The sequence below is a fragment of the Phoca vitulina genome, unplaced genomic scaffold (genome assembly GCF_004348235.1).
Source record: "Phoca vitulina isolate PV1807 unplaced genomic scaffold, GSC_HSeal_1.0 scaffold33, whole genome shotgun sequence".
Lineage (NCBI taxonomy): Eukaryota > Metazoa > Chordata > Mammalia > Carnivora > Phocidae > Phoca > Phoca vitulina.
Window position 1 is genome coordinate 19,521,249 of NW_022589736.1, and position 12,669 is coordinate 19,533,917.

The following is a 12,669-nucleotide window of genomic DNA, read 5'->3' on the forward strand; positions in this document are numbered from 1 at the left end:
GTCCTTTCTATTCTGTGCTCTCATGGTACTTCATTAATACCTTCATTGTAGCACTTTTAACAGTCTGACTCATATGAAGGTTTCCCGTTTTTAAATAAATCAACTGCATTTCATTCATCTTTGTAACACCCTTGGGTCTTACACATAGCACCAATTAAAAAATGTCTTGGGAAATGGAACCTTGTAGTTTTAATCAGAATGTTTTTATGGGAATAACCATTTCATGGAGAGGACAGAAAGACTATGGAAAAAAAGAGTTAACATAAGAGTCGTGAATTACTATCCTTTCCTTGGACAGCATGGTTACAAGGTTGGTTCTTGGCTGCCATCTGGGAACTTAGATTTCAGAAGGATACCTGCTATTAACTAAATCATCTGTACAAATAGTATGGTTTATGGCCAACAATGACTTTCCTTCTGAGAGGCCAGAATGTGGGCATGTGCCAGGCAGGGAATGCCTACATGACCGTCCCAAATAAAAATCCTGGACACTGAGTCGCTAATGAATTTCCCTGGTTGGCAACATCTTACATGTTGTCAAACCTGTTCCTGAGGGAATTAAGTGTTTCCTATGTGACTGCATTGGAAGAGAATTCTGTAAGCTTTCAACTGGTTTTCCCTGTACTTTTTCCCATGTGCCCCCTCCCTTTGCTGATTCTGCTTCAGATCACTTCACTGGAACGAGTCGTAGTCACAAGTACTACTATATGCTGAATCCTATGAGTCATCCTAGAGTCATCAAGCCAGGGAGTGGTCTTGGGGATCCCTCAACACTAGGACTAATTGTATAAAAACATAAGATGCCATATATGCAAGTATCAAGGTGTAATTCAGCTTTGCTGAAGGGGAGAGTTTGAGGCAGCAAAGATAAAAGGAAATGTAAGAGTTGATGCAGAGCCATAAAACATGCTAAAAGCTTAATTTTTTATTATAATATTTACAAATAAAGAAGTGAACCAACAACATTAAAGAAAGGATTTTCTGATAGTACAGTAATACAGATAGGAGGGAAATAGTATGAAGGTACTCAGATTAAGAAAAAACTAGTAAAATAGGGGGGCGCCTGGGTGGCTCAGTCGTTAAGCGTCTGCCTTCGGCTCAGGTCATGATCCCAGGGTCCTGGGATCGAGCCCCGCATCGGGCTCCCTGCTCCGCGGGAGGCCTGCTTCTCCCTCTCCCATTCCCCCTGCTTGTGTTCCCTCTCTCGCTGTGTCTCTCTCTGTCAAATAAATAAATAAAATCTTTAAAAAAAAAAAAAAAAAAAAGAAAAAACTAGTAAAATAGCTTTAAAAATGAGGTGTCTATCAATTACAAAGAGTGGAATTATGAGAATGTCCCACTAAAATATATATAAAAATATGAATTTATTCATTTGGAGGTGGTTTTTTTTTAGGATTTTATTTATTTGAAACAGAGAGCGTGAGAGAGAGAGAGAGAGAGCACACAGGGCAGAGGAAGAGGGAGAAGCAGACTCCCCGATGAGGAAGAAGCCCAATGCGGGGTTCAATCCCAGGACCCCAGGATCATGACCCGAGCTGAAGGCACACGCTTAACTGACTGAGCCACCCAGGCGCCCCTCCATTTGGCATTTAACTGCACATATTAGCAACTCCACACCAAATAGGACATAATGATTATAATTTTAAGATGTTGTATATTATTGCATGCCAACCAATATCTCTTTTTCAGCAGGATTGTCATCTGTACTTAATCATCCATTTTTGTGCAATTACTTGAATATTCTATTGCATATACCATATTATTTCATATACACAAACAGCAATCGAAATATTAAAGTGCTGGTACTAGCAAGACAACTATGAAAGACTGAAATCAAGCAGGCTGAGAGACGCGAATCCAGCCTCATTTGGATCTCAAGAGAATTATGCTACTAGGTTATTCATTGTGAAGGAAAAGAAGAAAATTTTCTGACCTGTTAAAAATACTTTGTTGAAATTTTTGTTAAAAAGGGAGGTGCACTAACAAAAAAATGTAGACATTCTTAAAAATTATGAATTGAATGTTGACTTAAAAAATTCTACTAACATAAAATCAGTCTTCAGAAAATGCTGTTTGGGTAGAATGTTAAAAAAACACTCATCAAAAGAAGCCTGGCATTCAATTTTCTCCTAAGTTTTTTAATTAAGTTGACACTGATACTATCAAATTCAACACTACAACCTTATGTTCCATCTCATTATATTACCAATGATAAAACTTTAAAAAACATTAAATATATATTTAATCAGTATATTACGTATCATATTTAAATAAACTGGGGGAACCTGAATTTATGATGAGAAATTACTTTTAAAATTGTTCATTATCTACAAATACAGTTTAACCTATATTTTGATATTTTAAATAATTATGTGATATTGAGTTTCCAGTAAAAGATCAGTAAAAGACTAAGAGTGTATTTCTTTTTCTGAAGTCTGTAGAAATGAAGAAAGAAACAACGATCTGAGAAGGACATGCCATTTATAATAAAGCTAAGAAACGGCTATATTCCCACTGAGGAGGAATAACTGTCTGACACACAGAAATGTGGATCAAACCTAGTTCCTCAACAGGGTATGAAAGTCTCTAAAAAGGAAAAGCTCCTGGAGGCCTAATCAAATATTTATTACTTAGAACCCGGACTGGGGGCTCAGGTTGAGAAACGAGAATCTGAGGTGTTGTTAGAGTCCCATTCACAGCAGATAAAGCTGAAAGAGGAACAGGGTTGTCAGCTGTGGCAAAGCAGGCATCTGCACTTTCCCTGACAAATCTGGATCAACTGCCTAGAAGTAGCTAAGGGAAGGGAAGTAGCAACCAAGTTTGGTGCTCCTCAACAGAGTTAACTAAGCAGAAATAATTAAAGCCCCATGCAAAAAAAACCTGTGAGCTGGAACCCTTCACAAAGAGCCTTAGTCTTTATCAGCTCTGCTCACCAGGGCTAGAAATGTGCCACTAGGGAAAACCTGGTGAAAGCATTTTTAAAAAACACATCTGTTTAGGTGTCTAGGGACACACTTTACCCCATTCTATATCATTTTTGAGCAAACTGCCAACTAGAAGAAGCCATGTGAATGCAACTGTTTCCACTCAGTGAGTTAAAGAAGCAGAAAGGATTCATTCAACATGGGACCCATACATAGGTAGTAGCAAAAAAAAAAAAAAAAAAAAAAAAAACCCAAAAAAAAAAATTTCAAATACGTCTTTATATTTTCCAAAAGGAAAAGGAAAAACTCAAAAACGGGATAGAAGAAAAACTAGATAAGAAACAGGAAGTAGTGAACTGGGAAATAAACGATAAGAGAGCCTCCAAAATAAGAGAGAACACAACAGGCTTGAGACCGCTATTTTTAAAAAGGCCTGCTTGCAAGGTCAACCCTTGGCTGGCATCTGGAAACGTGACTGGGAAACAGTTCCTAGCAGTGACTGAAAAACTTCCATAATGATAAGAGTAGATTATTGTTCCTAAATGTTTGTACAAGCAATGTGCTTTGTTCTGAACACCTGTTTTCCTTTTGGGAGCCTGAAATTTTGGTACATGCCAGCCAGAGGGTGCCAACATGACCAGTGCCCAATAAAAAACTTGGCCCCTGAGTCTCGAATGAGCTTCCCTCCTAGACAACTGTTTTACTCTCATCACAATTCGTTGCTAGAGGAATTAAGCATATCCTAGGAACCCTGTGGGGGAGAGGTCTCTTGGAAGCTTGTGCCTGGCTTCCTCCAGACTTTGCCCCATGTACCCTTCCCTTTGCAGATTTTGTTTTTGTGTCCTTTCCTATAATAAATCTTCACCATGAGCACAACTACATAATGAGTCCTGTGAGTCCTTCTAATCAATCACCAACACAAGGGGCTACATGCACTGGAAATCCAACCTACAGCCCTAGTGGTTATTTTCTTAAGATTTTATTTATTCATTTGAGAGACAGAGACAGAGAGACAGAGACAGAGAGAGCACATGAGCGCAGGAGCAGGGGGAGGGGCAAAGGGAGAAGGAGAAGCAGACTGCCCGCTAAGCAAGGAGTCCGACAGGGGGTTCCGGGGGCATGATCCCAGACCCGAGCTGGAGGCAGAGACACTTAACCTACTGAGTCACCCAGGCGCCCCCTAGTGTTCTTATAGAGAATACAGAAAAATAGTCACAGAACTACTGGCAGACTTGTAACTAAAAAGTTACACTGTTTCATTAAAAAGTAAGAGAATGGTAATAATCAAGCTATATCCTAGCCCAGTTTCTAAAGTTAAATGATGGAGAATTTGTAGATCTCCAAGCGAAAACTAAGATGCTGTTGGCGGGGGCCTCTGATTTTTTCTTCACAGCAACACCTGATGCCGTAACATTGTGAAAGCAATGTCTACAAAGTGCTAAGGGAAATAACATGGAACCTGAAAGTACTATAATCAGCCAATCTATTGTTTAAATATAAAGGCAACAGGCAATTCTCCAGCAAGAAAGCAAATACTTTGGAGATGAGAATACTTACTTTGGAACGGGAAACAGGTGCTACAGACCTGATAAATTACTATACTCACCAACCAAGACAGTAATCAAGACAAAGAATTCAGGAATGAACTATTGGGACTGAAAGTAAGCACAGCATCCATTTGAATTGTGTTTCTAGAATAACAATGTTATAAGCCTGTGCAATGCTTAAAGAACTAACACAGTAAATAAAAATTGGCTGGTGGAGGTTTTAGGGGATAAAATTTAAGTGTAAGAACTTCCTCATTTTTCATAGTGGAAAGTCATAAAAATAATAATAGTGATAATGAGTTTTAAAAACAAAAAAGAATTGACTTGCTCCTTTTAGAAGTGAAAGGTAGGTAGGTGAATCTATAATCCTAGATGATTTTTGAATACTTTCCTCTCATAGCCCATCATTTGTGTTTTATAGTTCACTAACATTCTAATGAGTGTCTAAATCACTACAAAGAATAGAACGAAAGGGTACTAAATTCAGAAAATAAAGTTAAATCATCTAAATACTTTAAAAGGGCTAGCATGGCCAGTATTAGCAAGAATGAAAGATTGAGAATTTCTCATATATTGCTAGAAACATTAACTGGTAAAACTTTTTAGAAGGCAGTATGTCTCAAACTAAAATATGCACAGACCAGTGAACCAGTGATTCCATGCTGTACCAACTTATCCTGTAGACATGCTTATGCAAGTTCACAAAGAAACATCCTTAGAATATTCACTGTTGGTAATAATGAAAAACAGGAAAAAATTAAATGTCCATCAATAGAGGGATGAAAAAATGTTGAAAAAGTATGCATATATTAAAAAGAATGAAATAAGGGTGCCTGGGTGGCTCAGTCATTAAGCGTTTGCCTTCAGCTCAGATCATGATCCCAGGATCCTCGGATCGAGCCCCACATCGGGCTCCCTGTTCCACGGGAAGCCTGCTTCTCCCTCTCCCACTCCCCCTGCTTGTGTTCCCTCTCTCGCTGTGTCTCTGTCAAATAAAATCTTAAAAAAAATAATAATAAAATAAAAATAAAGATAATGAAACAGGGGCACCTGGGTGGCTCAGTCGGTTAAGCATCTGCCTTCGGCTCAGGTCATGATCCCAGGGTCCTGGGATTGAGCCCAGAGTCCAACTCCCGGCTCAGGGGGAAGCCTGCTTCTGCCTCTCCCTTTGCCCCTCTGCCCCATGCCCCACTCCTGTGCTCTCAAAATCTTTTAAAAAAATAAATAAAATAAAAAGAATGAAATACATTATATAGAATCAGGGAGAATTATGGACACCTCTCTACCTTGACTGAGGTGGGTCTTGGCTACACAGCTGTACAAATTTGGGGAAACTCAGCAAATGGTACACTTAAATGAGATCTCTCCATTTCACGGTCTACAAATTTCATCTCGGGGTGCCTGGGTCGCTCAGTCATTAAGCGTCTGCCTTCAGCTCAGGTTATGATCCCAGGATCCTGGGATCGAGCCCCGCAATGGGCTTCCTACTCAGCAGGAAGTCCACTTCTCCCTCTCCCACTCCCCCTGCTTGTGTTCCCTCTCTCTCCGTCTCTGACAAATAAATAAAATCTTTAAAAAAATAAAATTTCATCTTAAGAAACAGAATAAGGAACTCACAGAATCCTTTTTTTTTTAATTGCAAAAGGAATACATGCTTATAGTAAAAATAACACAAATGTTACAAGTGAAAATCTCTTACCCCTTTTCTCCCAATCCAACCTCTTCAGAGTTAACCACTCAAAATTAACCTCTATTAATAGTTAGGTATGTTAAAGCCTTGGGACTTTTTTCTATATATAATATACATAAATGTGTAGTTGTTTTTTGTAACTGCAACAAAAAGTGTAATTATCCTATACATGGCAACCTCCTTTTGATACTTAATTGTGACTATCTTCTCTTATTGGTACATATAATTCTCTCCCATTAAAGCCCATATAATATTCCACTGCACAATAAACCATAATTTACTGAACCACTGCTTTACTACTGACCACTAAATTATTTTCAAGCTTTAACAAAATGAGCGTTTTTCTATTTATTATAATTCTTAGGGGCATAAAAAAATTAAACCATAATTAGGGATTTAAAAACATTCCTTGGGAATTGAACTCCCATGAAAATATGAAAGCTTTCCCCACCTCCAATTTTCAAACATATGCCTTACAAATATATAAATGAGAACAATGCCTGTTCTACTCATAGAATATACATATTAATTTAACCTAACTGTGAATTAATAAAATTTTACAAACACATCAGCTATGAAAGTGGGAAATATGTTACTTTGTATTTTTTGTGGCAGCTCAAAAACAGATTTAAATTAGCAGTGGAATCTCTTAATACATATAAGTAAACAAATGAAGTTTCTTACTAAGTAGGAGGAAAAACCACCCATCACCACACCAAATGGACCTAAAATGCATTACTTTCAAGGAACCTGGGTCCATTCCTAGTCTTTTGTAATATCTTCCATGATAGAATATGAAGTTGCATTTATGAATTTGTGAACTGTCTATATGAAGTTGCTAATAATAGAGAAACTTAGGATTATCACCAAACAGTAAGAAAAAAACCTGTGACAAATTTTTAGAAGAATTTAATTTGAAAATGAAATAGTTACAAACCTAGGTCCAATAACAGGAATAAGTAAGACATCCTGAAGGTCTGGATGTTGAAGAATAGGAACACTTAATCCATTAAACTGCTGTTAGAAATAAACAGAATTATGAAGCCATCAATATAATTGATAAATTTCAATTTACAGGTCTTTTCATTGTTATTACCTAGCAGAGCATGAAGCTTGGTTTAGGATATTCTCACTTTATTCCACATAATACTATAAAAAACAAAGATTTCAAAACAACTATGTTTTCCTCTGTATTTTCTGAAGTATCTCGATTTCTTTATAAGGTTCAATTTTGTTTACAGTTTGGCTTTATAAAAGACAACCCATGTTTACCTTAGGTAACTTATTTTGATAATACATATCCAATACAGAATTGCATACAGTACTCTTTTTTTTTTAAGATTTTATTTATTTATTTGACAGAGAGAGAGAGACAGCTACAGAGGGAACACAAGCAGGGGGAGTGAGAGGAGAAGCAGGCTCCCTGCTGAGCAGGGAGTCCTACGCGGGGCTCGATCCCAGAACCCCGGGATCACACCCTGAGCCGAAGGTAGCAGCTTAACGACTGAGCCACCCAGGCGCCCCTATAGTATACTTTTTTTTTTAAAGATTTTATTTATTTGACAGAGAGAGACACAGCGAGAGAGGGAACACAAGCAGGGGGAGTGGGAGAGGGAGAAGCAGGCTTCCCGCCGAGCAGGGAGCCTGACGTGGGGCTCGATCCCAGGACCCTGGGATCATGACCTGAGCCAAAGGCAGATACCCAAGGACTGAGCCACCCAGGCGCCCCCTTATAGTACACTTCTAAGGAAAAGTTCTGAATAGGACATTAAGGAATGAGATTATTAAAAACTATTATATACCACTAATACTGAATGCCATGTCAGTTTTGCTGAGGGAAATAAATGCTTTTTGGCAAAAGTTCAGGATTTTCAGTATCCTCTATCATACTTGGTCTTCAGACTAGAAATGGGTGCATGACCAGGAGTATAGGTGCCAAGGCCAGCTCACACAGTCTCAGGAGAACCAATTATGTGCACCTCTGGCAAATTTCAAGGTCACACTGGCAGCTTGATTTGACCACAGTGGGAGTATTTACACCACTGAAATCAGCAAATGCTACAGAGGGTTGTTTTTCCCAGAAAGTGGATTTTTCGATATGTACCAGCACACCACTGTTGCTGGCAGAAAATAACTGGGCACTGCACTTATCAGAATAAAAAGCAGAATAGTGGAATGGATAGCAAGGACACTATAGTCTAAGGGCGAGCAACATGCAAATATTTCGGAACAAGTCTCTGCCATGTAGGCTAGGGATTTTAAATCATGAATTTTCACATACTACATGAAAGAATAGTAACAATAATAGATATTTCCATTGCCCTGTGGTATCCATATACTACCTAGAAAAGCTCTTAAAATCAATTTATTTCCAAGTTGGTAAGAGAAAAAATTTGTATTTTAGCAATCTATATATCTACCAAGTCAACAGCTCTGACTTTTGCTTCTTCCAGGCAAAGGAGATTTCAGACCAACCTTACCTAACAGATGGCTACTAAGAAATCTGAAATGTAAGGGTGCCTGAGTGGCTCAGTCAGTTAAGCGTCTGCCTTTGGCTCAGGTCATGGGGATCGAGCCCTGCATCAGGCTCCCTGCTCTGCCTATTGAGGGCTTACGACCCAACCTTCTCTGTCTACTCTTAACCTTTGAGGGACTCAAAGTCCACCCAGAGTGATTCTGTATGCCTTATCCTAGATACTTGGTCTGTAAGATCATATAGGCCCATCGGACTGGAATACAATATCTAGGTTCTAGGAATAATTTGTTAGAAAACAAAATAATCTGGATCTGCATGAGTTATGGACACTTGTGATGGGCCTCAGAACACTTTCCTTTCTACTAGTTGAAACATATGCATAACCACATAAAAGTAATAATTTTAGTTGCCTAGAGGAACTGCTTATATTTTATGCCCTATGACATTACTCTCAATAAAATTATCACTATCAATAATTCAAAATCAGATTAGTTTTCTTCTAAGTCTTATTATTATACTAAGTTTGGGTCTCACATACTCACATAGCTGATCGTTCTTATAACATGATCATCTACTCACAACTTAAAATTTATAAAACTGTTCTTAAAGATAGTATGACAAACATTCTAAATGTAATGAGATTACAGGCACCTGGGTGGCTCAGTTGGTTAAGCATCCAACTCTTGATTTTGGCTCAGGTCATGATCTCAGGGTCATAAGATCAAGCCCTGCCTCAGGCTCCACACTAAGTATGGAGCCTGCTTATCCCTCTCCCTCTGCTCCTCCCCACCAACCCCCTCAACTCATACATGCGTGCTCTCTCTCTCTCTCCCTCAAATAAATAAAATTCTTAAAACAAAAATATAAATAAAAATAAATGTAATGAGATTAAAGAATAATAAATAAAACTAAACCAGTGATAATTCTCTGAAGACTTCTTAATATTATATCTAGAGTAATAACACAGCCTGTAATATACAAATACAAGCCCTTTAATCATGCTTGCCTCTTGCTTTTAATTTAGATACTAATTAGGTAACTTATTACAAAATCAGGCTTTCAAGGTTAGAATGTTTTCTATGTATTTTCATATGTATTCTATGTATTTTCATATGTATTTTAATGATGAAGTACTGAGGCCCAGAAGGGCTGAGTGACCTATTCAGTCACTATAATAAATTCAGAATCAGGAGTGCTAGGTTCAAGTTCTTACCATTACCTCTAACATTACCACTTGGACAACTTAACATTCGAGATCTTCGATTTCCTTATTTGTAAAATTGGAATAGTATTTTAAATTCACTGGATTTTGGTGGGGAGCAACATGACACAGAAACGCAATTATGGACATAAATAATAGCAAATTTGCACATACCTTCTGAAGTTCATCAAACAACAGATCTTTCACATGTTGCACTGAGGCTAGATGTGTATTTACTCTGACAGTTGTGAATGATGGAGGATGTGACAAGTGATTTAACAGAGTTTCAAATTTCCTTTCTGCTTCTTGTTTCCCAAAAGCAGATACAACCTGAAAACAGAAAAACAAGTTAATGTTTCTTTTTTTTATTTTAAAGATTTTTTATTTATTTGACAGAGAGAGACACAGCGAGAGAGGGAACACAAGCAGGGGGAGTGGGAGAGGGAGAAGCAGGCTTCCCGCTGAGCAGGGAGCCCGATGCGGGGCTGGATCCCAGGACCCTGGGACCATGACCCGAGCCGAAGGCAGACACTTAACAACTAAGTCACCCAGGCGCCCAAGTTAATGTTTCAATGTCATTATAAAAATTAACAATATTAAGCAGATTATGCAACACATGTGTTCTAATTAAACATCTTTCAGCAACTGTTCAGTTCCACTTCATTTTGCTGTATTGTTTACGTGTTAATAACACTAACAGAATGTAATACTTCACAGGGTTTTGGAGTTTAATTGTGGTAATAAACACCTAACAAAATGCCCAACATAAAGGGCTTGGAAAAACACTGCCTCAACTTCAAAGCATTATTAACATTTTGAACATATTAATGTCTGCTATGCTTATTCATATAAATTCATGATTTTATTCTATTTATATCAAATATTATATCATGTTGTACAGCTATTTACTTGCTAGCCTCATACCTAAAACAAATTCATTAGCAGCCTTTTAAAACACCAATATTTGAATAAGTAACATTGATACTGTCATCCAAAGGTCATCCACATCAGCTTTTTAATATGGTATTTTTAAGTGTAACAAATATCATCCAAAAAGACAGGTAGCAAAGATAACCTGTCAGAAGTGGAAATTTAAAGACTCAAAAAACCAAGTCCCCCTGTGATTAACTGAAGCTTTAGGAGACACGTATTTTCCCACTTTTGTCATCTTTGACCGTACCCTGCCTCACAGCATCTTCATAAACCACCTGCCAGCCTACTAATCCACCAGCCTCAAAGTATTAGTACTTTCTCAAGTTTAGTTTGTTTTTATTAAAACTGAATATACCTTTACCTCCAATACTTTTACAAAGGAATGGCTTTTTTGTAAAATCATTTACAATTAGTGGGTTTGAGGCAGAGATGGTGTCAAAGACAGACATTTGGATCTTCTTCTATAATACAATATTTACCATTTTAAAAATTGAGAAAAATTGCTGAATGCCTCTCTTTCTCTTAATATGCTCCTTATATTTTTAGTTCTTTGAAATCCAGAGAAGATATTTTCTCTTTCCATACTCTATAATCCCTTAATGTAATCTTTGGAAATAAAATGTAGGAATCAAATCTAAACAGTCATAGCTTCAGTAATAGCTTCATACACAAACAACATTTAAGTCTTAAGACTTTACTTTGAATAAGAAAAGCAAAGATTTAGAAAATACAAAGTTGCCTAGAGGCAGGATAGTAAAATGTAAAGAGCAGGAGCTTGGCAATCAAAGACAACATTCACTGAGGACTTCTGTGCTAGACACTGCTAACAGCACGTGGAATGAATATTTGTTGAGGACTACCGTGCCAGAACAATACCAACTGCATTCACTTATGGTTAATATTTTAAAATAACCTTGTAAGGTAAATACTTTTAACATCCTCAGTTTCCACATTAAAGGAAATTAAGGTTAAATGGTATGAAATAATTTACTCAAAGCATAGGGACACAAATCAAAGACCTGGGATTCCAAATCTGTATTTTTTCATTATACCTGAGCTCTTCAGCGTCAGATTTCAGTCCTATTACTTGATAGCGGTGTCAATTTGGGTCAGCTACAGGACTCTTTGGACCCTCAGCTCTCTCACCTATTAAAATGGAGAAGAAATCTCTACCAAAAACAAGAAAGAGAGAGAGATCGCTAATATTTTTTTTTAAACTTTTTTTTTTTAAAGATTTTATTTATTCATTTGAGACACAGAGATACAGAGAGAGAGAGAGCATGAGCAGGGAGAGAGGCAGAGGGAGAAGCAGGCTCCCCACCGAGCCAGGAGCCCGACATGGGGCTCGATCCCAGGACCCCAGGATCATGACCCGAGCCAAAGGCAGACGCTCAACCATCTGAGCCACCCAGGTGCCCCCCGAGAGATTGCTAATATTAAGATGTAAAGGTCTGCAAATCACCTAGCACAACTAGCGGCATTTAAGAGGCATTAACACATTATAGTATCCCTTTCACCTGAGTGCCACAGCAAGCGCTTTAAGAACACGGGTGTATCTTCTCCACTGGACTTAATTTCTCGAGAACAGGAATCTTTTTCCCTCATTCTTGTAACCCCTTCAGTGCCATGCCTACTGCCACACACATAACCGCTCTTTTCCCTTCCCTTCTTTCACATTCGTTAAGTGTTGAAACGTAGACCTCATTCACCTCTTATCTCGCAAACATTAAATACCCGCGGGAAGATACGGGCAGTTTTCACAGTCGGAAAAAAGAGTGGTAAACAATGGTGTAAAGATTAGGTCTCGCTTTAGGTTTTTTTTTTTTTTCCCTATTTCTCCAGCGTGTGTAAACATCTGAAAATTTGCAAATATCATCTAACAGGTTTATTTTACCTAC

General features: G+C 37.9%; 1 protein-coding gene across 7 annotated transcripts in view; it reads right to left on the bottom strand.

The window, feature by feature from the left end:
• The window catches only part of NSUN6 (NOP2/Sun RNA methyltransferase 6), a 59,358-nt gene that overhangs the window by 46,187 nt on the left and 502 nt on the right, over positions 1-12,669 (bottom strand). For 2 of the 7 annotated variants that reach the window (XM_032425606.1, XM_032425605.1), the window contains exons 2-4: positions 11,824-11,940; positions 10,013-10,168; positions 7,099-7,178 (exon numbers count right to left, since the gene is read on the bottom strand). Coding sequence is in view for 2 of the 7 variants with exons in the window: in XM_032425601.1 (XP_032281492.1) it covers positions 7,099-7,178; positions 10,013-10,168 (236 nt within the window). In the remaining 5 variants the exon portion in view is untranslated. The remainder of the gene's footprint in view (positions 1-7,098; positions 7,179-10,012; positions 10,169-11,823; positions 11,941-12,669) is intronic. The other 5 variants (XM_032425604.1, XM_032425607.1, XR_004301956.1 and 2 more) reach the window with 3 other exon arrangements.